This window comes from Cervus canadensis, chromosome 32, assembly GCF_019320065.1.
Source record: "Cervus canadensis isolate Bull #8, Minnesota chromosome 32, ASM1932006v1, whole genome shotgun sequence".
NCBI classification, from domain to species: Eukaryota; Metazoa; Chordata; class Mammalia; order Artiodactyla; family Cervidae; genus Cervus; species Cervus canadensis.
The window spans coordinates 15,204,863-15,229,320 of NC_057417.1; the positions used below are offsets into that span (position 1 = coordinate 15,204,863).

Here is a 24,458-nt window from a genome sequence, read left to right on the forward strand (position 1 = left end):
GCATATTAAAAAGCAGAGACATTGCTTTGCCAACAAAGGTCTATCTACTCAAAGCTGTGGTTTTTCCAGTAGTCATATATGGATGTGAGAGTTGGACTATAAAGAAAGCTGAACACCAAAGAGTTGATGCCTCTGGACTGTGGTGTTGGAGAAGACTCTGAGAGTCCCTCGGAGTGCAAGGAGATCAAACTTATTTTTAATTCAGCCCAAGTTCTCAAAATTAAAAATCTTGGATATAACAATGAATAAGAATAGAAAGTCCCTGAAAGTTATAAAGAAGAAGAAAGGCTGCTTAGAAACCTTGAAACTTGAGGAATTGACTTGACCTTTACTTCCTTGGGATTTCTTACCGCTACTCATATATCTTTGAAAAAGCACTTCAGAAGTGCCTAGTCTATAACTAACAGCATACAAAAAGTTCCACACAAAGCCTGTTTTCCCGCACCAAAAGACTAGGAAATTTGTGCCCTAACAATAGCAAAGATTTTGGCAATACTTGCCCTATTCCAGCCCAACACTAAGTGAAAAACCGCTGCACCTCTATATTCATGGCTGAGTCAGAGTCAAGAAAGAAGTTGATCCTCCATCTCAATCCCATCTTTCCAGAGTCAGGCACTATTCAATTAATAATTCCCTTGCCAGTTTACTGCCATCAGTGTCCAGTAGTGAGTTGAGTTTCCATCCACATACAGTATCAGTAATACTTGAGGTAGTACAAATTGGTTCTAATAAGCATCCTTTGCCATCAGCTAACCTTCCACATCTACCAAACAGCAATAAGAAGCTGAACAAGTGTGGTGCCAAACTAGTCAGCACTCCTTCCACGTCTCCTGTTGCGTAGCATCAGTGAAGCCCAGTAGAGAGCTAAGCTTCCTCAGTCAGAGGTTAAAAGGTGGTATGCATCAGTGCCCCACTTTCATAAAGGTGTTAGCAAGGCCAGAGAGAGGTCTGAACTTCCACCTCATCTGTCTGCAGTGAGGAGGTGTATATCAGTACCCTGCTTTTCCCAGGGAAGTGTCAGCAGGGAAGAGGAACAGCCACACCCATCTGACCTTTGTGTGCTGCCCGCTTTTAAAAAAGATTAGAATTCATAGTCTCATTTTACCTAAAATGCTTAGGACATGATAGAAAATAACTCATACAAAGAACCAGGAAAATCACAATATTAATGAGAAATGACATTCACGGCAAAAGACACAGCACTAAGATGAAGCAGGTATTATAATTGTAGGCAAGCAATATAAGCAGCCATCATAAAAATGGCTTCAGCAAGAAATTATGAAAACAAATGGGAAAATAGAAATCTCAGCAAAGAAATAGAAATTATTTAAAAAACAAATGGAAATCATAGAAAAATATAATAGCAAGTTTAAAGCTTAAGTAGAATAAAGATAAGATAGAATAAGTCAAATTGAAGACAGATTCAGTAGAATCACATTCTGAATAAAGAGAAAATACACTGCAAAATTTATAGAATCTCAAAGACATGTAGGACAATAACCACATATCTAACACTTATTTGTATCAATGGAGTTTCTAAAGAAGAGTAGGAAAAATGTGGGACTGAAAAAGTTTTCAAAATAAAAAAGTATTCAAAAAAATAATGGCTGAAATTTTATCAAGTCTGGTGAAAGACAGACATACACTGTCTCAAGGAACTGGGTAACACCAAATTGGATAAATACGAAAAAATTCATGCCAAGACACATCATAATTAAACTTCTGAAAACTAAAGACCATGAAAAAAACCTAACAAGCAGACAGAAAAAATAATGCATTATTTATAGAAGAATGTCAATTTGAATAACCACACTTCTCATCTAAACTAGAAGGAAACAGCATGTGTCTCCAAGTGTTGAAGAAAAGAAATACCAACAGTGAACTCTGTATCCAGGAAAACTATCCTCCAGGAATGAATAGGAAATAAATCCTTAGAAGAAGGAAGACAAAGATTTGTTGTTTACAAAACTACCATTAAAGAATCGCTAAAGGAAGTTTCCTGAGCAGAAGGGAGATAACAGAAATCTCTGAACTCCACAAAGAAAAGAACATGTAAATGGGTAAAAATAGGCATAAGTATAATAGACCATTCTACTTCTCCTGTGTTTATTAGATCAGATTTATAGATGAAGCAAAATTATAACATCATCCATCAAATGTGGTGTTCAATTTAAGTAAAGAAAATAGTTAAAGACAGTTAAAAGAGTTTTAAAGTGAATAGCCCTGCTTATTTAACTTATATGCAGGGTACATCATGCGAAACGCCAGCCTGGATGAAGCCACAAGCTGGAATCAAGATTGTCAGGAGAAATATCAGTAACCTCAGATACACAGATGACACCACCCTTATGGCAGAAAGTGAAGAAGAACTAAGGAGCCTTTTGATGAAGGTGAAAAAGGAGAGTGAAAAAGCGGGCTTAAAACTCAACATTCAAAAAGCGATGATCATGGCATCTGGTCCCATCACTTCATGGCAAATAGATGGGGAAACAATGGAAAGTGACAAACTTTATTTTTTGGGGTTCCAAAATCACTGCAGATGGTGACTGCAGGCATGAAATTAAAAGAGGCTTGCTCCTGGGAAGTAGAGCTATGACCAACCTAGAGAGCATATTAAAAAGCAGAGACATTACTTTCCTGACAAAGGTCCATCTAGTCAAGGCCATGGTTTTTCCAGTAGTCACGTATGGATGTGAGAGTTGGAGTATAAAGAAAGCTGAGCGCTGAAGAGTTGATGCCTTTGACCTGTGGTGTTGGAGAAGACTCTTGAGAGTCCCTTGGACCTCAAGGAGATCAAACCAGTCCATCCTAAAGGAAATCAGTCCTGAATATTCATTGGAAGGACTGGTGCTGAAGCTGAAACTCCAATACTTTGGCCACCTGATGCAGAGAACTGACTCATTTGAAAAGACCCTGATCCTGGGAAAGATTGAGGCAGGAGGAGCAGGGCTGGACAGAGGATGAGATGGTTGAATGGCATCACTGTCTCAATGGACATGAGTTTCAGCAAGCTCCAGGAGTTGGTGATGGACAGAGAAGCCTGGCATGCTGTTGTCTGTGGGGTCACAAAGAGTCGTATATGTCTGAGCGACTGAACTGAACTGAGTGTAGAGAAGCCTAAGTGGAAGTAGGATTTATGTAACTTAGAATTGTAAAATGCAGAATTTGGAGTTCTGTGAAGGAATGCTGGCAGCCACCAGGAGCTGGAAGAGGTAAGGAGTGCCATCTTCCCTAGAGTCTTCAGAATGTGTGTAGTCCTGCTGACACCATGCTCTTCTGCATATCTGCATTCCTGGCCTTTATTACTAGGTCTATATTGAGGGCCTTTGGCTGAGGTCTTTGCAGTTACCTCTGCAGAGACTTCTTTGATGTGTGAAATCTTGAAGACACTTCTCTTCACTCTGACTTAGCACTCAGAACTTTTCTACTCCTAGTCAAGTCCATAAAATTTAAGAAGCCTTTTATTCAGGGCTTCCTCAACAGTTAGTTGAGTAAGCCCCCTCCCCCGCCACCTCTGTGATGACCCATGTGACTCTCAACCACTGTTTGAATCCATGGATAAAATGGAATAAGAAAGCTTGTGCTTTCTCCAGTCTTAGGTTTTTGCATATACTATTGCAGTAAGTGATTAAAGGCTTCACTGTTTGGTTTCTTGCTTTAATTGACTACTCCTACTCCTACACCTGGTATTCACTGACAGTAGCCACAGGTAAGTAGATGAGAGCAATTTTGTTTTACTGCATTAGCCCCTCTTCCAAGCTCTTTCAGCTCAGACATGAGAGATAACCTCAGCCCATGACTTGTCCCTGAAGGAGGGCCAGGGTAAGAGAAAGTGGGACAAACATCTGACATTCCTGGCCATTTTCTGTTACCTGAAGAACTAGTTTCTCTCTTGCAACACATGGAGTGCTGAAAAAACTGGAACAGAACAGAAGCCTGGAGCAGTTAGAAATGAAGAAAAAAGATGAGCAGTTTCCTGTGATCCACATGACTCTCTGAGAGTTAGAGAACACACAGAACTGAAGGCACAGGCTCCTCCCCAAGAAGGGAGAGAGGAGTTGAGAATAGCTGTAATTCCTCTGCCTTTCAGTACAGTCCCTGAGGGGCTTGTTTCAGAGCATGCAGGGAGCACTGCAGAAGTTGACACAGTCCTGGTGAACAGGGCAGCTAAGAACAAAGGAATTGGGGCAGGCAGCATCTTACAACCAGAACAGATCTGCAAGATTTACGGAAGGTGTAGAACTGAGGATTTTTCTCCAGGAGGAAGAGAATCTAGTGGATTGTGGCTCCCAACATCTCTAGCCTTCCAGGGCACAGTGCGAGGGTCTGGTTTCTGTCTTGCCTCACATGGAGCACTGACTAAACTGTCATAGACTATAGAGGGAGTGAAATAATATGAGCTCCTTAAGGGAAATATATATATACTGGACATGGGGCAGCTAAGAACAAATGCCCAGAATCTAACTGGATTGAATGGTAGTCTTTCACAATCAGAGCCGGTCCTTAAAGACTGAGAGAAGTAGAAGTTTCTTAAAATGTGCATACACTAATGGAAAGCAACAAAGAACAGGAAGAACCATGAAAACATGACAAAATAATACGCAAACTCACATGAGACACACACACAGAAATAAATATTTAGTAACCTACCATGAGAAAGGATATCTTAACTGCATGGGGTGAGATTCAAAATAGTTATTTTAAACTCAAGTTACAAAAGGACAAAAACATAACTGAATTAATTCAGAAAAATGATACATAAACTGAGAATGCCAACAGGAATGGTTTTTTAAGAATAACCAAATAGAAATATTTAGTCAAAGAGTTTAATAATTGAACTGAAATGTTTGCTGCTGCTGCTAAGTCACTTCAGTCGTGTCTGACTCTATGTGACCCCATAGACGGCAACCCACCAGGCTCCGCCGTCCCTGGGATTCTCCAGGCAAGAACAATGGAGTGGGTTGCCATTTCCTTCTCCAATGCATGAAAGTGAAAAGTGAAAGTGAAGTCACTCAGTCGTGTCCGACTCTTCGCGACCCCATGGACTGCAGCCCACCAGGCTCCTCCGTCCATGGGATTTTCCGGGCAAGAGTACTGGAGTGGGGTGCCATTGCCTTCTCTGGAAATGTTTGCTAAGATGATTCAAAAACAGGCTTTATCAAGCAGAAGAAATTATCAGCAAATTTCAATATAGGACATTTGAAATTATCAATTTAGAAGCTCGAAAAAAATGAAAGTCTAAGAGATTAAGGGGCACATAAAAATGAATATATATATATATATATATATGTATATATATATATATGTAATGAGAACTTCAGAAGGAGAAAATAAAAGGAAATAGAAAACTTATTGAATGAAATATGGTAACAGTTTCTCTCATCTGGAGAGATAAGTGAACATCCAGACTCATGAAGCCTCAAAATAAACACCAGACATGATGAACCAAAAGAAGTCTACATTGTCTCAATGTCTCAGTTATAATCAAATGGTCAGAACTAAAAGAAAAACATACAGTTTTGAAAGCAGGAAAAGAAAAGCGAATGATCATGTTCAAGGAACTCCTTGTAAGCAGAAACCATGAAAGCCAGGAAGGAATGAGATGATACATTTGAAGTGCTAAAAGAAACCTGCCAACCAAGAATGCTATCCTGAGCAAAACTGTACTTTAAAACTGAAGGAATAGACAAAATTGGAGGGAATTTATCACCACTGTATCTGCATTAAAAGAAATTCTACAGGATCTTCTTTAAGTTGAAACAGAAGGATGATAAAGAAGAGTGCAAAGCATGTGAAAGCACAGACTCACTGATAAAGGCAAATGTCTAGACAAATACAGTATTATAATGTTGTAATGATAGTAAATAAAACCTTTTTAATTGTACTGTAAAAGTTAAAGTATTAAGAATAAAAAATTTTAAATTCTTGATACATAACAATATAAAAGATGGAATTAGCAAACTTTGAGGGGGAGAATTGAAAGTGTAGACTTATGCACTTGAAATTGTTATTGGTGTAAATGAGATAGTTACATTTTAAGTAAAATCTAAAATATATACATACGGAAAAGAGAGACAAAACATCTCACTACAAAAGATCAACAAATCACAAAGGAAGATATCAAGAGAGTAAAAGACACAAAGAATGACAGATCCGACAGAAACAAGTAGCAAAATGGGAATAGTAGTCCTTGTTTGTCCATAATAACTAAAACATAAATGGATTAAACATGCCAATCAGAAAACAAAGAATGAACACACACACAAAAAGATATAATGATTTATTGTCTACAAAGACTTACTTTAGAATTAAAGGCACACTTAGTTTCACAATGAAGGGATGCAAATATACATTACATAAAAATATTGACCAAAAAATAGAGATGGTAGCTACACTTAGAACATAAAAATAGATTTTAAGTTAAAAATTCACAAGGAACAAAAAAGGACATTACATGATGACAAAAAGTTCAATGCATCAAGAAGAAATAACTTATATATGGACCAACCATCAGAATACCTAAGCATATAAAGCATATATTGAAATACATTAAGGGAGAAATAGCAATACAGTTGGAGGAGAAAACTTCAATATCCCCACTTTCAAAAACGGGTAGATCATCTAGAGAGAAAAATCAGTAAGGAAACAAGATTTGAGCACCATTGACCAAATGAACTCAACAGACATACACAGTACGTTTCACCCAATAACAGAATATAGTCTTCTGAAGTGTACGTGGAGTATAGTCTAGAGCCTAACACATTAGGTCAGAAAACAAGTCATTAAAAACTTAAGAAGATTGAAATTCCATTTACTTTTCAATCACAATGGAATAAAACCAAAAAAAGAAAAAAAACCTTAAAATTTGTGATTTTTAAAAAAACACAGCCAGTTTTTGGTCAAAGAAGGAGTCAAAATAAGAAAATATCTTCAGGGAAATGAAAACAAATAGAATCATACCAAAACTTTTGGGATGCAGGAAAAGCAGGACTGAGAGAAAGTTTATAGCAATAAACATTCATTTAAAAAGGTTAGAAAGGTCAAACAGGTAACCTAATTTTACGTATAGTATTGGAATTTCTAGTCAAACGATTGGGCAAGAAGAAGAAGTAAAAGTTATCCAGATAAGAAAAAGTAAAAATATCTCTCTTTGCTGACTATATAATCTGATATGTGGAAAATCCTAAAGACCACACACAGTTGCTACTAATAAATTCACTGTCAAGCAGAATGCCTACACAGACATTTATCCAAAGAAGACAGACAGATGGCTAATAAATACATGAATATATGCTCGATATCACTTAGTATAAGAGAAATGCAAACCAAAATCACCATGAAGTATCATCTCACACCGATCAGAATCGCTGTCATCAAAAAGTCAACAATAAATGCTGAGAGGATGTAGAGAAAAGGGAACCCTATTAAAGTGTTGGTGGGAATGCAAATTAATACAACCACCATGGAGAACAGTATGGAGATGCCCTTAAAATCTAGGAATAAAACTACCATATAACAGAAATCCCACTACTAGGCATATACCCTGAGAAAGCTAGAATTTGAAAGACATATGTATCCCTCCAAAAATCACTGTGGACAGTGACTGCAGTCATGAAATTAAAAGATGCTTGCTTCTTGGAAGAAAAGCTATGACAAACCTAGAGAGCATATTAAAAAGCAGAGACATCACTTTGCCAACAAAGTTCCATATAGCCAAAACTATGGATTTTCCAGTAGTCAGGCACAGATGTGAGAGTTGGACCTTAAGTCTGGCTGAGCACCAAAGGATTGATGCTTTCAAACTGTGGTGCTGGAGAACACTCTTGAGAGTCCCCTGGACAGCACAGAGATCAAATAAGTCAATCCTAAAGGAAGTTAACCCTGGATATTCATTAGAAGGATTGATGTTGAAGCTAAAGCTCCAATACTTTGGTCACCTGATCTAAAGAGCCAACCCATTGGAAAAGACCCTGATGCTGGGAAAGACTGAGGGCAGGAGGAGAAGTGGGCAATAGGGGGTGAGATGGTTGGATGGCATCATTGACTCAATGGAAATGAGTTTGAGCAAACTCTGGGAGATAGTGAAGGACAGGGAAGCCTGGTGTGCTATACAGCCCATGGGGTCACAAAGAGTTGGACACGAGTGAGTGAACAACAACAAAACCTCAGTGTTCATTGCAGCACTATTTACAACAGCTAGGACATGGAAGCAACCTAGATGTCTATCAGCAGATGAATGGATAAAGAAGTTGTGGTATATATGCACAATGGAATATTACTCAGCTATAAAAAGGAATACATTTGAGGCAGTTCTAATGAGGTGCATGAACCTAGAGCCTGTTATACAGAGGGAAGTAAGTCAGAAAGAGAAAGACAAGTACCATATGATCTATGGAATCCAGAAAGATGTACTAAGGACCGTATGTGCAAGGCAGCAAAGGAGACACGGGCATAAAGAACAGACTTTTGGATTCAGTGGGAGAAGGAGTAGGTGAGATGATTTGAGAGAATAGCATTGAAACATATTCATTACCATATGTAAAATAGATAGTCGTTGGGAGTTTGATGTATGCCAGAGGGCAACCAAAGCTAGTGCTCTGTGAAAACCTGGAGGGATGGATTGAGGAGGGAGGTGGGTACAGGATGGAGGGGACAAATGTATGCCCTATGTCTGATTCATATTAATGTAAGGCAAAAACCATCACAATATTGTAAACAATTATCCTCCAATTTAAATAAATTTTTAAAAATAAATTCACTAAAGTAAATGATACAAAAATCAATTACATTTTTATATGTTAACAATGAACTACTCAAAAAAGAAGTTAAGGAAATCTTCCCTCTTACAATAGCATCAAAAAGAATAAAATTAACCAAGGAGGTGAAAGACTTGCTCACTTGAAACTGTAAGTCATTGACCAGAAATTAAAGCAAATACAAATAAAAGGAAAGATATCCTGTGCTTATGGATTGAAAGTTTTAGTGCTTTTTCTTGTGTTTTTTAAAATATTTTAGTTTTATTAGTGTATAGTTCATTTGCAATATTGTGTTTCAGGTGTACAACAAAGTAATTCTGTTATGCATATTAATATATGTATACCCACTCTCTTTAAGATTCTTTTCTCAGGTTATCACAGAATATTGAATAGAATTCCCTGTGCTATACAATATATCCTTGTTGGTTGTCTATCTTGTGTATATAGTGTGTGTTTGTTCATCCCACGTTCCTGATTTATCCCTTACCCTAACCTTTTCCCCTGGTAGCCATAGCTTCATATTCTAATGCTGTAAGTCACTTTTGCTTTGCAAGTAACTTCATCAGTCCCATTTTTCTAAGTTCCACATATAAGTATTTATTTTCTCTACTATTTTTCAATTCTCTATTTTATTTATTTCTGCCATAATCTTTATTATTAGCATTTCCTTCTTTATTCCAGCTTTCAATTTTTTATTGATAGTTTTCAATTTTGTTTGTTTTTGTCAAGCTCCTTAAGTTGTGAAGTTAATTTACTGATTGGAGATCCTACCTCTTTTTCAAAGTAAGCAGTTATAGCTATAATTTGGCCCCTTAGTACTGCTTTTAGTTCATTTAATGTTATGTTTTCATTTTCATTTATCTCTATATACCTTTTAATTTCTCTTGCTATTTCTTTTTTGATCCATTGGTTGTCCAGAAGTATACTGTTTAACTTCCACAAAATTGTAAATTTTTCAATTTTCTTTCCAGTATTCTAGTTCTGTTGTAGTTGAAGAAGATCATTTATATGATATTTATCTTAACTCAAAAGTTTTGTGATTTGATTTGTGGCCTAACAAATGCTCTATCCTGAAGACTATCCTGTGTGCAGTTGGCTAAAAGAAGCACTACTGTATTCCTTTGGAGCCTATAGTGAAGAATACATTTTCTTGCTTTTTTCCCATTTTTGAAAACAGTCAACATTTCTTGGCTTATGAACTCTTTTGGCTATTGCATCATTCCAACCTCTACTTTGATCATCACATAATCTCTGACTCAGACTCTCCTGCATTCCTCTTTTTAAGTTGAGGTATAGTTGATACAGTAATACTAGCTTTAATAATTGTACATGAATTTACTTTTACTGGAGATCTTTGCTTGTTCATATAGTCTCAACTATATTTCTTTCAACCTAAAAGACTCCAGGACAGGTAATTTTTTTTTATTTGTTACTCATTTCTCCTTCGTCTTAAAAGAACAACTTGAAGCATTAAGAATTCTTGGTTTTTACTGGTTTTTTTTTTTCTTGAGAAATCTGAATATATTCACTCACAGCCTCCTGACCTTCAAGCTTTCTGTTTAGAAATTCTTCCAATAATCATATGAGGATCTTTGCATGTGATCCTCTTCTCTTGCTCCTTTCCAAACTCTGTCTTTAGATTTTAACAATTTGATTACAGTGAGTCTCAGTGTCAGTCTTCTGAAGGTCGTGCTACTTAGAGTTTGTTAAGCTTCTTGATAAGCTTCTTGAATCATATTTGTGTTTTCATCAAGTTTGGGAAAGTTTCATCCACTCTTGCTTCAAATAATTCCTCCTTTATTCTGTCTTCTTTTCCTTGCACTCTGACAGTGCTTATGTTGGTCCAGTTAATGTTATCCCACAGATCCCTACACTGTTTGCTTTTCTTCTATCTTATTACCTTATATTACTCATAACTGAACTTTTCAATTGTATTGTCTTAAAGTTCACTGAGTCTCCTGCCTGTGAAAACTCTTGCTTTTATTGTATTATTCAGCTTCAGAATTTCTTTATTCCTTTCTATGTTTTTCACCTCTTTATTGATATTTTGTTTTGTTCATACATCATTTTCTTGAGTTTATCCTCATCTTTCTTTAGCTGTGTGAGCATCTTAGAACATTTGTCTAAATCTGTTTATCTAGAAAGTCCACCATCTGGTCTTTCTCAGGGATAACTGCTGTTGATTTATTTTCTCCTTTCTTGTTTTTCTGTATTCCTTGTCAATTTTTTCAAAACTTGACATTTAAATTTAAATTTCATAATGTGGTAATCTGGAATTCAGATTCAATTATCACAATTGAATTATCACAATTGTCACAATTGAATTATCACAATTGTGTTAGGTTGGCTATTACCAAGATTACAAAATATAGCATGTGTTGGTGAGGATATGGAGAATAAAGAACCTTTATATACAGTTGGTGGAATATACATTGTTGTAGCCACTCTGTAGAACAGTTTTGAGGCTTCTCAAAAAATTACAAATAGAGTTACCATAAGATAACAGCAATCCCACTTCTAGGTATACATCCAAAGGAACTGAAATTACTTCTCAAAGAGATATCTGTACCCCAGTATTCATTACAGCATCATTTAAAATAACCAAGACATGGAAGCAACCTAGTTATACCTCAAAAGATGGATTTTTTATTTATTTTTAACTGTTTTTGGTGATGAGGTATAGCTGATTAACAGGCTTCCCTGGTGGCTCAGATGGTAAATAATCTGCCTGCAATGCAGGAGACGTAAGAGACTCGGGTTCAATCCCTGGGTCAGGAAGATGCCCCTGGAGAAGGAAATGGCAACCCACTTCAGTATTCTTGCCTGGAGAATTCCATGGACAAAGGAACCTAGTGGGCTACGATTAATCCATGGGGTTGCAAAGAGTCAGACATGACTGAGCGACTAATACTGTCATAGCTGATTAACAAGTTTGTGATAGTTTCAGGTTACAGTTAAGGACTCATCCATACATATACAGGTATCCATTCTCCCCCAAACTCCCTTCCCATCCAGTTTGCCACATAACATTGAGCAGAGTTCCCTGTGATATACACTAGGTCCTTATTGGTTATCCACTTTAAATATAGCATTGTGTACAGGCTGATCCTAAACTCCTTAATTATCCCTTCCTCCCATCCTTCGCACTTCAATAAGTTCATTCTCTAAGTGTGTGAGTCTGTTTCTCTTCTATAAATTAGTTCATTTTTATCATTTCTTTTTAGATTCTGTATGTAAGGGATGTCATACAATATTTATCTTTCTCTGTCCAACTTTAATAACTCCTTATGACATTCTCTAGGCCCATCTATGTTGCTGCAAATAATATTATTTCATTCCTTTTAATGGCTGAGTGATATTCCATTGTATATATGTACTACATTTTCTTTATCCATTCCTCTGTTGATGGACATTTAGGTTGCTTCCTGTCTTGGCTATTGTAAACAATGCTTCAATGAGCAGTGCAGTGCATGTATCCTTTTGGACCATGTTTTTTTCTCCAGGTATATGCCCAACGTTGGGATTGAAGGGTCATATGGTAGCTCTACTTTTAGTTTTTTAAGGAACATCCATACTGTTCATAGCATCTGCACCAATACCCTGTTAACAGTGTAGGAGGGTTCCCTTCTTTCCACAACCTCTCCAATATATATTGTTTGTGGATTTTTTGATAATAGCCACTTGCCTAGTTTGTGGTGATACCTGATTATAGTTTTGATTTGCATTTATCTAATAATTAGTGATGTTGAGCCTCTTTTCATGTGCCTCCTGACCATCTGTATATCTTTTTTGGAGAATTGTCTACTTAGATGTTCTGTCCATTTTTTAATTGTATTGTATTGTTTTGATGATGTTAAGCCTCATGAACTGTTTGTAGTTTTTGCAGGCTAATGTTGGTCAAGTCATTTGCAAATATTGTCTCCCAGTCTCTGGGTTGTCTTTTCATTTTGTATATTGTATCCTTTGCTGTGCAAAAGCAATTGAGATTAAGTAGGTCCCATTTGTTTGTTTTTGTTTTTATTTCCATTATTGTGGGAGATGGTTTGAAAAGGATGTTGCAATTTATGTCAGAGAATGCTCTGCCTGTGTTTTCCTCTAGGAGTTTTGTAGTGTGCAGTCTCACATTTAGGTCTTTAATCTATTTTGAGCTTACTTTTGTGTATGGTGTTAATGAATGATCTAATTTCATTTTTTACATATAACGGTCTAGTTTTCCCAGCACCATTTGTTAAAGAGAGTGTCTTTCCAGCATCATGTAGTCTTGCCTCCCTTGTTATAGATTAATTGACCATAGGTGTGTGGGTTTATTTCTGGGCCTTCTATCCTTTTCCATTGGTCTATATTTCTGTTTTTGTGGCAGTACCATACTGTTTTGATGACTGTAGCTTTGTAATATAATATGAAGTCAGGGAGCCTGATCTTCCAGCTCTGTTTTCTCTCTTGAGATTGCTTTCACTACATGGAGGCTTTTGCTTCTCCATACAAGGTTTTGGATTTTTTGTTCCAATTCTGTGAAAAAATGCCTTTGGTAATTTGATAGGGATTGCATTCAGTCTTTAGATTTCCTTGTTTGACTATGTTGATTCTTCCAACCCATGACCATGGCATGTCTTTCATCTGTTTGTGTCTTCTTTGGTTGCTTTCATCAGCATCTTGTAGTTTTCAGAGTACAAGTGTTTTGTTTCCTTAGGTAAGCTTATTCCTAGGTTTGTTACTCTTTTTGATACAGTGGTAAATGAAATTGCTTCTTGAATTTCTTTCTGATCTTCTGTTGTTAGTGTGTAGCAATGCAATAGATTTCTCTGTTAATTTTGTTACCTGCAACTTTACCAAATTCATTGATGAGCCCTAGTGGTTTTCTGGTAGCATCTTTAGGATCTTCTATTTATAGTATCACATCATCTGCAAACAGTGAAAGTTTTACTTCTTCTTTTCCAATTTTTATTCCCTTTATTTCTTTTTCTTCTCTGATTGCTATAGCAAAATTATGTTGAATAAAATTGGTGAGAGTGGACATCCTTGTTATGTTCATGATCTTAGAAAAAAATATTCTCAGCTTCCCACCATTGTGTAGGATGTTTGCCAGAGGTTTGTCATAAATGGTCATTACAATGTTTAGTTATGTTCCCTTTATGCTGCTTTCCGGAGAGTTTTTACCATAAATAGATGCTTTGTTGTTCAGTCACTCAGTCATGTCTGAATTTTTTGCGACCCTATGGACTGCAGCATGTGAGGTTTCCCTGTCCTTAAACATCCCCTGGAGTTTGCTCAAACTCATGTCCATTGAGTTGGTGATGCTGTCCAAGCATCTTGTCCTCTGTTGTCCCCTTCTCCTGCATTCAATCTTTCCCAGCATCAGGGTCTTTTCCAATGAGTCAGCTCTTCACATCAGGTGGCCAAAGTATTGGAGCTTCAGCTTCAGCATCAGTCCTTTTTTACTCTCCCCTTTCACCTTCACCAAGAGGCTCTTTCTGCCATGAGGGTGGTGTCATCTGCATAGCTGATGTTGTTGATCAGATAAATAAGAAGGGTGACAATATAATTGTAACCTTTTCACTTTACAAGGTCCTTACCAGGACTTTTGCCTCAAAGGAGGGGTATGCTGAAGCAAGTGGGCACATGCACCTAAAAGGAGTCCAGTTTTTGCCTGTGTGGGCATCTGCCACTCTGCTCAGATGCAGCTGATAATCACATCTCTTCCCTGGTCATGACTGTCCTAGATCTAGTGCCACACTATGTGTGCTGTGAGTGGGGCCAGAGAGTTTTTCCAGCTTGGACAAGGGCACACAGGCAATTGTGGGAAGCCCAGCAGCCGTGCTGGCGTCAAAGGTCTGGGTTGCTTCTAGAACGTCACTTAAGGTGCCAAAAATGGCCACCACCCACGTGGGCTCATCCCTGGGACTGGGTCGTCTCTGCATCCCAAGTTTGAGTCTTTAAATCCTGACCACCCTAGCTCCAGTGCCACACTGTAGTGTGGAGTGAGCAGTGCTAGTATTTTTGCTTGGCTTGGGCTGGGGAGTGTAGGGAGGTGGTCTCAGGAAACCCTGCCGCTGCTGGAAAAGATCTTTCTCAGCCTTGCCTGGGGCAAGCGAGCACCTGAACATTCCTCACAAGTGGAGTCCAGGCATCTCCAACATTTTATTCTGTCTCCATGGTTCTCCAACCAGCCAAGGGGCTTGTCTTCTCCATATAGGACCCGAGGGCTGGGACACCCAGTCTGTGGCTCAGCCTGCTCAGTCGCCATGGCAAATGTCCACCCATGCAATCTCTGATTCCCCTCCCAAGGGCACAGGTTCCACAACCTGATTGTTTTTCTTCCCATCCTATCATAGTCTGTGAGAATCTTTCTTAGAGCTTTGATTTTACAATAATCTTTATACCTGTTTGCAGTTAGTTTTCAGTGAGAATTATTCTACATGTGTATGTATTTTTTTTATGTGTTCATGAAAGGAGGTGAGCACCACGTCCTCTTACTCCACCATCTTGATCTCCTGTCTCAATGATAATCTTGACAAAAATTCTTCTTCTAGCTTACAGGAGCCTGTATTTATGGACCTAATCATATCCAACTCTCAATAATTAACTATTCATTTAACTATTCTCTTTTAACTATCATGATTTAGAGTGAAAGCATGTGTTAAAAACTTCATCCATGGCTTATTATTCTACCCATAATTTCAAACTCTAGAAACACAAAGATATTAAATTTATGTTAATACTAATGGTGTGCATTTATAATTCTCCAGACCAAGTAATAATGAATAAATAAGTTTTAGAATGGAGAAAGGAACAAATGTAAGGGTCATTCTTTGTTTAAATGACTGCACATTTTTATCGTACGTGGTAAATATCCTATACATTGTCATCCTATACATTAATTCATTCATTTAATAAATGTTTACTGAACACATACTGTGTTCCAGACATCGATGATATGAGGGTGAAAAAGATAAATTCTCTTCCCTCATAGAGTTTAAATTCTTATCCTTTAGTGTATTCTTATGAATTTATTTATAATTTATTTATAATTCATTATTTTGTATATTGCTTTAACCTGACCTTATAATTTCCTTCTAATTTGCAGCCCGTTTGGCTGCTTCTGCTGGAAGCCTCATATATTTTGCCAGTTTCTTTCCATTTAACTCCATTGCTCAACACTATGGACGGATAAACCTCGCCATGAAGGTAGCTGCTTGTCTTAGCCCAAATATTGCCTTGGCACTGGGGATTAAACTCCTTGTCAAGTTCGAAACAAAACGTAAGCGTTTGCCTTGCAAGTTTTGCCTTTTCTATTTGATTCCTAGAAATGTAAAAAGAGGCAGTGTGGGTGGGACAGTGGGTAAAGAGGTAAGAACATACTATAAAAATTATTTCCGGATTTGTTTTTTTACTATGAAGGCAATTGTGTGAACTAACCTTCTATTCTACAACTTTCCTTATTTACCTAATAATATATGTTAGACCTCTTCCCACATAGAGATAGACTCTTTTCTTTTACAAAGTTGTTTAGTATTCCATTGCAAAGAGGTATTATAATTAATTAACCATTCTTTATCAATGTATGCTTAAGAATTTTCCAGCTTTTTGCTACCGCCCTCAATTGTATTCATGTATTTTCTCATACGGCATGAATAATAATATATAAATAAATAAATTCCTAAATATAATATCTAATATGGTATTCATAGCTTGATTTAATTAATATTATGATAATCTTCAAAAAGGTTAGATCAGTTTATTCTCCCACCAGTAATACATGAGTTTTTCTACATCTGTTCCAATAATACATTATACTACTTTCATGTCAAAAGCATATATAAGGTCTTTATTTCCTGTAACTAATTTTCCTCCAAACTCAGCACTACTCTGCTGAAGAAAATAAGTGTAAGTCTAATTTAATGATTTACTCAGGTTCTTCTGAATGAGTCAGTTTTTCAGACATCTCTTTCTTTCTTATATTCTTCAAAATACTATGGAAGGGAAGGAAATTTATGAGATCTCTTATGAGGGAAGGACATGGTGGCCTCAAATACATGTGGCATCTTCTGGATCTTTTATATCTGTAGTAGAGTACCTAGCCTGAGCTGCTTTATGGACTCTCACAGACTGAAGTGTGACTCTTTATGTTTGGCCCGCATCTGGTAGAAACACGGTGCTGGCTAGATCTAGCCTTAAAAGTCCTCATTCAGTTCTCTGCCTTCCTCTGGCCCTCTCTGAGACTCTTTGGCCTTTATAAACACTTGGAAAGTTATACAGGCTCTGAATGCGACTTTTAAGGTATGAGGGGCCAGGAACATCACTTCAGGTTTATTTATCTAGCTGCCTTACTCTGCCAGTAACAATGCCACCAATCATGCAATGTTGGATATTCTACATGATCCCACCTGAACATTTCACCACGGTTTCCCTGAAATAGGAAAACCTAGGATCCGTGTACCTGTCCTCTGTACCTTATTTTCCTTCTTTTCTTATGTGAAGTGAGGGGCTGCCTTTCCTACCTGTCTTCATTTTTAGAAGGGACATCCTTTTCAAACGGATATTTGCATTGCTGCTTCCCAGGACACAAAACGCCAGAACATTAGAAGATAAGGAGAAATGGATGGTAAATTGGGGAGTATTTCAAAATTTTATATCCTTTATACCATGGAATTATTTTATCTTTTATGCTAAGTAAAAAATAGCATCTAAATCTATCAGTTTTAAGGGAGAAAAGGAAGGCTTTCTTGCTACATAAAAGTATTTGAATTGTCTAAATGTTGTTAAGTTGTTGTTCAGTTGCTCAGTCATGTCTGACTCTTTGCTATCCCATGGACTGCAGCACACCAGGCTTCTTTGTCCTACATTATCTCCCAGAGTTTTCTCAAACTCATGTCCATTCAGTCGGCTATGCCATCCAACCATCTCATCCTCTGTCACCCCCTTCTCCTCCTGACCTCAATCTTTCCCAGCATCAGGGTCTTTTCCAGTGAGTCCGTTCTTCATATCAGGTGGCCAGAGTATTGCAGCTTCAGCATCAGCCTTTCCAATGAATATTCAATGTTGATTTCCTTTAGGATTGACTGGTTTGATCTCCTTGCTGTCCATGGCACTCTCAAGAGTCTTCTCCAACACCACAGTTCAAAAACATCAATTCTTCAGTGCTTAGCCTTCTTTGTGGTTCAACTCTCACATCTATACATGACTGCTGGAAAACCCATGGCTTTGACTATACAGACCTTTGTCTGCAAAGTGATGTCTCTGCTTTTTAATATGCTGTCTAGGTTTGTCATAGCTTTTCTTCCAAGGAGCAAGCATCTTTTAATTTCATGGCTACAGTTATCCACAATGTAAATAACTATCCTTAGACTGTGATTCATTTAACTTGTGTTCATGGTATCTTTTTTCCAAAAAAAATACTATAATGTAATCAGGTTTGTCAGTCTTTTCCTTTAATTTATACATTTGTGTAATCTTCAAGAAATCCTTCAATACCCAGAGTCATAAAGATAATCCTATATTTTCTTTTAAATTTTGTCTTTTTAAATTTTTACATCTGAATTTTCAATATGCATAGAATTGCTGTATCTATTTTATATAAGAACCTAATTTTATTTATTTTTCACATGAAAATCAAGCTTTTACAATAATTTATTGGAGTGTCTATTGTTCTCTATTGCTTTTTCATTTCGCCTACTTCACATCACGTTTCAATACATGCATGGATCTGGTTCTAGTGATATTAATAGTTTCCATTCTTTTTTAGTCAGTTTTTGTGTCAATGCCATGGTGGTTTTACTCATTATAGCTTTATAATAAGTCTTAATATCTGTTGGTCTTGTCTTCATACCTGTTGCTCTTCAGTCATTATTATCATTTTGCTTACCTCTTGAACTTTAGGATAACTTTGCTAAATTCTATGAAAAATCTTGTTAATCTTTAGTGGGAATTTCATTGCATTTATTGATTAATGAGGATTGAAGATAGTTTTCTCATCTGTGAACAACAGTCTAATCCAAATGAGTAGCCAATCACAGGAATATATATAAGATTTCTTTGTGGACACTTAGATCATTCTTACTTTATACATGAAGCATTAGAAAATTTACTAAGTTTAATTAATTAATTTAATCGGCTTAATTGCAACAGAATTAAAACTAAAACAGTTTTACTGTTCTGAGTTACTTTTGTGAAGTTATTTTATTAATCATTTGCTCTTTCTTTTTTTGTATTACTTTTGTTTTTCAGGAACTCCTATTTTATTTTCAGTAGCAGAATTTCTCAAGTTATGATAGACTTCCCGAAGTTTGTATTCTGCATTCTTTTTTTTCCTACATTTTCTAATGTACTCTTCATTGCCTCTCAGATGGCTTTCATTTTGATAATCACCTTTAATTGACCAAATTCTATTTTCTCAGGCTAGTGCCTTTGCTTATACAGCTTTCTCAAAGACACCGTGTTTATGAACATTCTTCTCATGGTGCTGAGCTATAGGAGAAGGGCTAAAGTTGAAGGCAGGATGGGTTTCATGGGCCATTGTGTTTAATATCTTTCTTATTTGCATTAGGAGTTCATCGCAGACCCTGATGCTTTTTCAGTTGTGCTGCTTGTCATCTTTTGGTGACATGCTTTTCCCTTTCCATCAGTACTGTCAGCAAAACTTCTTTTTCTCGTCTACTTGGTAATCATCCTTCTCTAGTGATATTAAATGTTTTTCCAAATGTGTATATATACTAATGGTTATTTCAGTGGGAACTTAACATTAGAGGAAAAGTAGAGGGATAGTTTCTAATAGGTATGTTTTTTTCTTGGCTGTCTTTGTTACTCTTTATTTTTGTTTTAGTCATTGACATTATCTCAGTCATTCCTATTATTTTTGTAGATTTTCACGGGAGGAGGAAAGAAATCAGTGTTATTATATATTCCATCATTTTCTTGGATGAACTAATTACTAAGGGTATCAACATATAAATAATTCACCTTCGTAAAATTTAGAGTATCAACTGTTTCTTTTTTGTTTTGTTTTGCCTTTTGCTGTTTCAATCACAGAGCTGTCATCTATGGTATATATCTCCTTTTATTTCAGAAAATGGTGTTAACTGGAATAACATTTGGACACCAGCCAGCCTTGAGGATACACTCACCTTTGGCTATATGATGGGAATGCTTGTAATTGATGCTTTCTTGTATGGCCTTGTGACCTGGTACATAGAAGCTGTCTTTCCAGGGCAGTATGGCATTCCCCAACCATGGTACTTTTTTCTTATGGTAAGTTCTAATGCCGCTATTGTTGTGAAAACCATAGTCCTTATGAGCAAGGGCATGTACAGAATCATTTGCATGCCATCCATACTGAAATACTAGCCATTTCTTGATATACTTTAAAGGCCTTCCACATATGCACAGTATGAATAAGATACTGAAACACTGTACATTAAAACATTGTGAGTAATGTAGCTGTTCTTCAGTCAAGTAGTACTTAGTTTGGAGAATAAAGAAATGTAAAAGTGTCTGTAAACTATGATGTTCCCTGTTAAGTTCATATGTGATAGTTTCTTAGGTCCTGGTGAGTGGAGGGTTCAGTTCAGTTCAGTTGCTCAGCCCAACTGTGTGACCCCATGGACTGCAGGTCACCAGTCTTCCCTGTCCATCACCAACTCTCAGAGCTTGGTCAAACTCATGTCCATTGAGTCAGTGATACCATCCATCTCATCCTCTGTCGTCCCCTTCTCCTCCTGCCTTCAATCTTCCCCAGCACCAAGGTCTCTTCTAATGAGTCAGTTCTTTGCATCAGGTGGCCAAAGTATTGGAGCTTCAGCTTCAACATCAGTCCTTCCAATGAATATTCAGGGCTGATTTCCTTTAGGATTGACTGGTTGGATCTCTTTGCAGTCCGAGGGACTCTGAAGAGTCTTCTCCAACACCACAGTTCAGAAGCATCAATTTTTTGAAAGTTGATGCGCCACTTCTTTACAGTGCAACTCACATCCAGACATGATTACTGGAAAAACCATAGCTTTGACTAGATGGACCTTTGTCAGCTAAGTAATGTCTCTTCTTTTTAATATGCTGTCTAGGTTTGTCATAGCTTTTCTTCCAAGGAACATCTTTTAATTTCATGGCTGCAGTCACCATCAGCAGTGGTTTTGGAGCCCAAGAGAGTGATGTCTGTCGCTATCTCTCAGTTTACATACCTCTGAAGCCTGACTTGAAGGATTTTGAGCTTAATGTTACTAGTATGTGAAATATGCACAATTGTATGGTAGTTTGAACATTCTTTAGTATTGTGAGAGGTACGTGAACTGAGACCTTCCAGATGTATAAGCAGGGTTTAGAAAAGGCAGAGGAACCAGAGATCAATTTGCCAACAAACATTGGCTCACTGGAGAAAGCAAGGGAGTTCCAGAAAAACATCTACTTCTGCTTCATTGACCATGCTAAAGCCTTTGAGTGTGTGAATCACAAAACTCTGTGGAAAATTCTTAAAGAGATGGGAGTACCAGACCACCTGTCTCCTGAAAAAGCTGTATGCAGGTCAAGAAGCAGCATTTAGAACCAGACATGAAACAACCGACTGGTTCAAAACTGGGAAAGGAGTATGACACGGCCGTATATTGTTGCCCTGCTTATTTAACCTAATATGCAGAATACATCATGCAACATGCAAGACTGGATGAATCACAAGATGGAATAAGGATTACAGGGAAAAATATCAGCAACCTCAGATATGAAGATGATACTGCTCTGATAGCAGAAGGTGAAGAGGACTAAAGAGCCTCTTGATGAGGGCGAAAGAGTAGAGTTAAAAAGTGGCTTAACACTCAGCATTCAAAAAACTAAGATCATAGCATCTGGTCCCATCACTTCATGGCAAATAGAAGGGGGGAAATGGAAGCAGTGACAGATTTTTATTGTGTTGGGCTCCAAAATCACTGTGGATGGTGACAGCAGCCATGAAATTAAAAGACGCTTTCTCTTTGGAAGGAAAGCATAGTTAGCATATTAAAAGCAGAGACATTATTTTGCTGAGGTCTGTATAGTCAAAGATCCATATAGTCAAAGATATAATTTTTCCAGTAGTCATGTACACATGTGAGAATTGGACCATAAAGAAGGCTGAGCTTCTTTATGGAGAACTGATGCTTTCAAGCTGTGGTACTGGAGAAGACTCTTGAGAGTCCCTCGGACTGCAAGGAGATCAAACCAGTCAATCTTAAAGGAAATTAATGCTGAATAGTCATTGGAGGAACTGTTGCTGAAGCTTAAGCTCCAATACTTTGCCACCTGGTACAAAGAGCCAACTTATTGGAAAAAACCCTGAGGCTGGGAAAAATTGAAGGCAAAAGGAGAAGGAGGTGGCTAAGGATGAGATGGTTAGATAACATCACTGACTCTATGGACATGAATTTCAGCCAACTCCAGGAGATAGTGAAGGACCGAGGAGCCTGCCATGCTACAGTCCATGGTGTCGCAAAGAGTCAGACTAAACTTAGGGACCAAACAACAACAAAATAACCCCTGAAAGTATGTAGCAGATTTCCTGTATCTCAGAAAGTAAACCAAGCTACAGTGTTTTTAATTTTATAGTGCCTGATTTTTTTCACATTTAATGTTTTAATTTAGGTGAAATTCATATAAGTTAAAAGTAACCATTTTATACATTTACAATATACATGCATATGTGGTATGCTCAGTTGCTCGGTCGTGTCCAACTCTTTACAACCCAGTGGAGTATAGCCTGCCAGAGACAGAATCCTGGACAATATCCCTCTGTCCATGGGATTATCCAGGCAATAATACTGGAGTGGCTTTCCAGTTCCTCCTCCAGGGGATCTTCCTGGAGATAAAACCCACATCTTCTGTTGTCTCCTGCATTAGCAGCTGGATTCTTTATCACTAAGCCACCCAGGAAACCCCATACACGCATATATCTAGTTCCAAAATGTTTTCATCACCCAAAAGTAAAATTATTTACTCATTAAGAAGTCATATCCCATTTTCCCCTATCCCAAGTCCCTAGTAATTACTAATCAGCTTTCTTTTTCAATGGATTTACCAATTCTGGATGTTTCAAAGAAATAGAGTCAGTCAATATGTGATCATTTGTGTCTGACTTCTTTTGCTTACCATGTTTTTGAGGTTTATCCATGTTATAGTATGTATCAGTACTTCAGTCTTTTTGATTGCTGAATAATATTCTATTGTATATATACAGAGGCTAAGCATTTCCTTTATCTATTCATTCTTAGTCGGAAGTACAGGACATCCTATGACTATTGAGTAGTGATGCTATGAACATTTATGTATAAGTGTTTGTTTGAATACCTGTTTCAGGTCTTTTGGAACTATATCTATGAGTGGAATTTGGGACTGTACCTAGGCGTGGTAATTCTATGTTTAATGTTTTCAGTTTGGTGGTTTTTGGTAATTCTATGTTTAATGAAACCACTGAACTGTTTCTTTCCTTTTTTTTTTTTTTTTTTTTTTGCTTTTATTGTACCCTTGAGGATATAAGGTGTATCTTGTTTTGGCTTGCATTTCCCTAATGACTAATCATGCTGAGGTCTTTTAATGTACTTATTGACCATTTGTATATATTATTTAGAAAAATGTCTATGCAAGTTCTGTGCCAGTTTTAAAATTGGGTTGCTTGTCTTCGTATATATTCTGGACACTAGACTCTTACCAGATACATGGTTTGCAAATGTTTTCTTCCATCCCGTGGGTTGTCTTTTCACTATCTTGACAGTGTCTTTTCATGCATAAAAGCTTTAAGTGTTGATTAATCCAATTTACCAATTTTTCTTTTGTTGCTGTGAATTTGGTGTCATATCTTAGTAGCCATTGTCAAATATAAAGTCTTGACAATGACAAATATAAAGTGTCTATTTTTCCTTCTAAGAGTTTGGTGATTTTTATCATTTATATTTAGATCATTGGTCAATTTTTATTTAATTTCTGTACAGTGTGAGGTAGGGATCCAACTTCAGTCTTTTGCATGTGGATATCCTGTTGTCTTGACAACGCTATTTGAAAAGACTATTCTTTCCCATTAAATGGACTTAGCACACTTGATGGAAAAGATTGACCACAGATGTACTGGTTTATTTCTGGACCTTTAATTTTGTTCCTTTGACCTATATACATATCCTTATAACAGTACCATACTGTTTAGATTATTGTATATTTATAGTAAACTTTGAAATTTGAAAGTGTGAGTACTCCAACCTAGTTCTTATTTGCCAAGGTTGTTTTGGCTGTTAGGGGCCTCTTGCAAGTCCATATGAACTTAATGCTCAGTTTTTGTATTTCTCCAAAAATGTTCATCTAAATTTTTATAAGAATTACATTGAATTTGTTGATTGTCTTAACTAACATTGCCATATTTAAAATATTATTTGTAGGTCTTATTTAAATTCTTTCAGCAAAGTTTTATAGTTTTCAGTGTACAAGTCTTTCACTTTTTGTTAACTCTATTCCCAAGTATTTTACTCTTTTGGACTCTATTGTAACTGGAATTGTTAGTTTTCTTTTTGTATTGTTTGTTGCTAGTATATAAAACTACAACTTATTTTTGCATATTGTTCATATACCTTGCACCTTTGCTGAATTTGTTTATCTCTACTAGTTTGATGGTGTATTCTTTGGGGTTTTTTTAATAAGTAGGATCATGTCATTTTCCTTTCCAATTTGAGTGCCTTTTATTTCTTTTTCTGCCTCATTGTT

At 36.9% G+C, this 24,458-nt stretch overlaps 1 protein-coding gene across 1 annotated transcript in view; it reads left to right on the top strand.

The window, feature by feature from the left end:
* Positions 1-24,458, top strand: part of LOC122433545 (phospholipid-transporting ATPase ABCA3-like) — a 224,824-nt gene that overhangs the window by 35,472 nt on the left and 164,894 nt on the right. The window contains exons 8-9 of the mRNA XM_043456582.1: positions 15,841-16,014; positions 19,819-20,000. Coding sequence (XP_043312517.1) covers positions 15,841-16,014; positions 19,819-20,000 — 356 coding nt within the window. The remainder of the gene's footprint in view (positions 1-15,840; positions 16,015-19,818; positions 20,001-24,458) is intronic.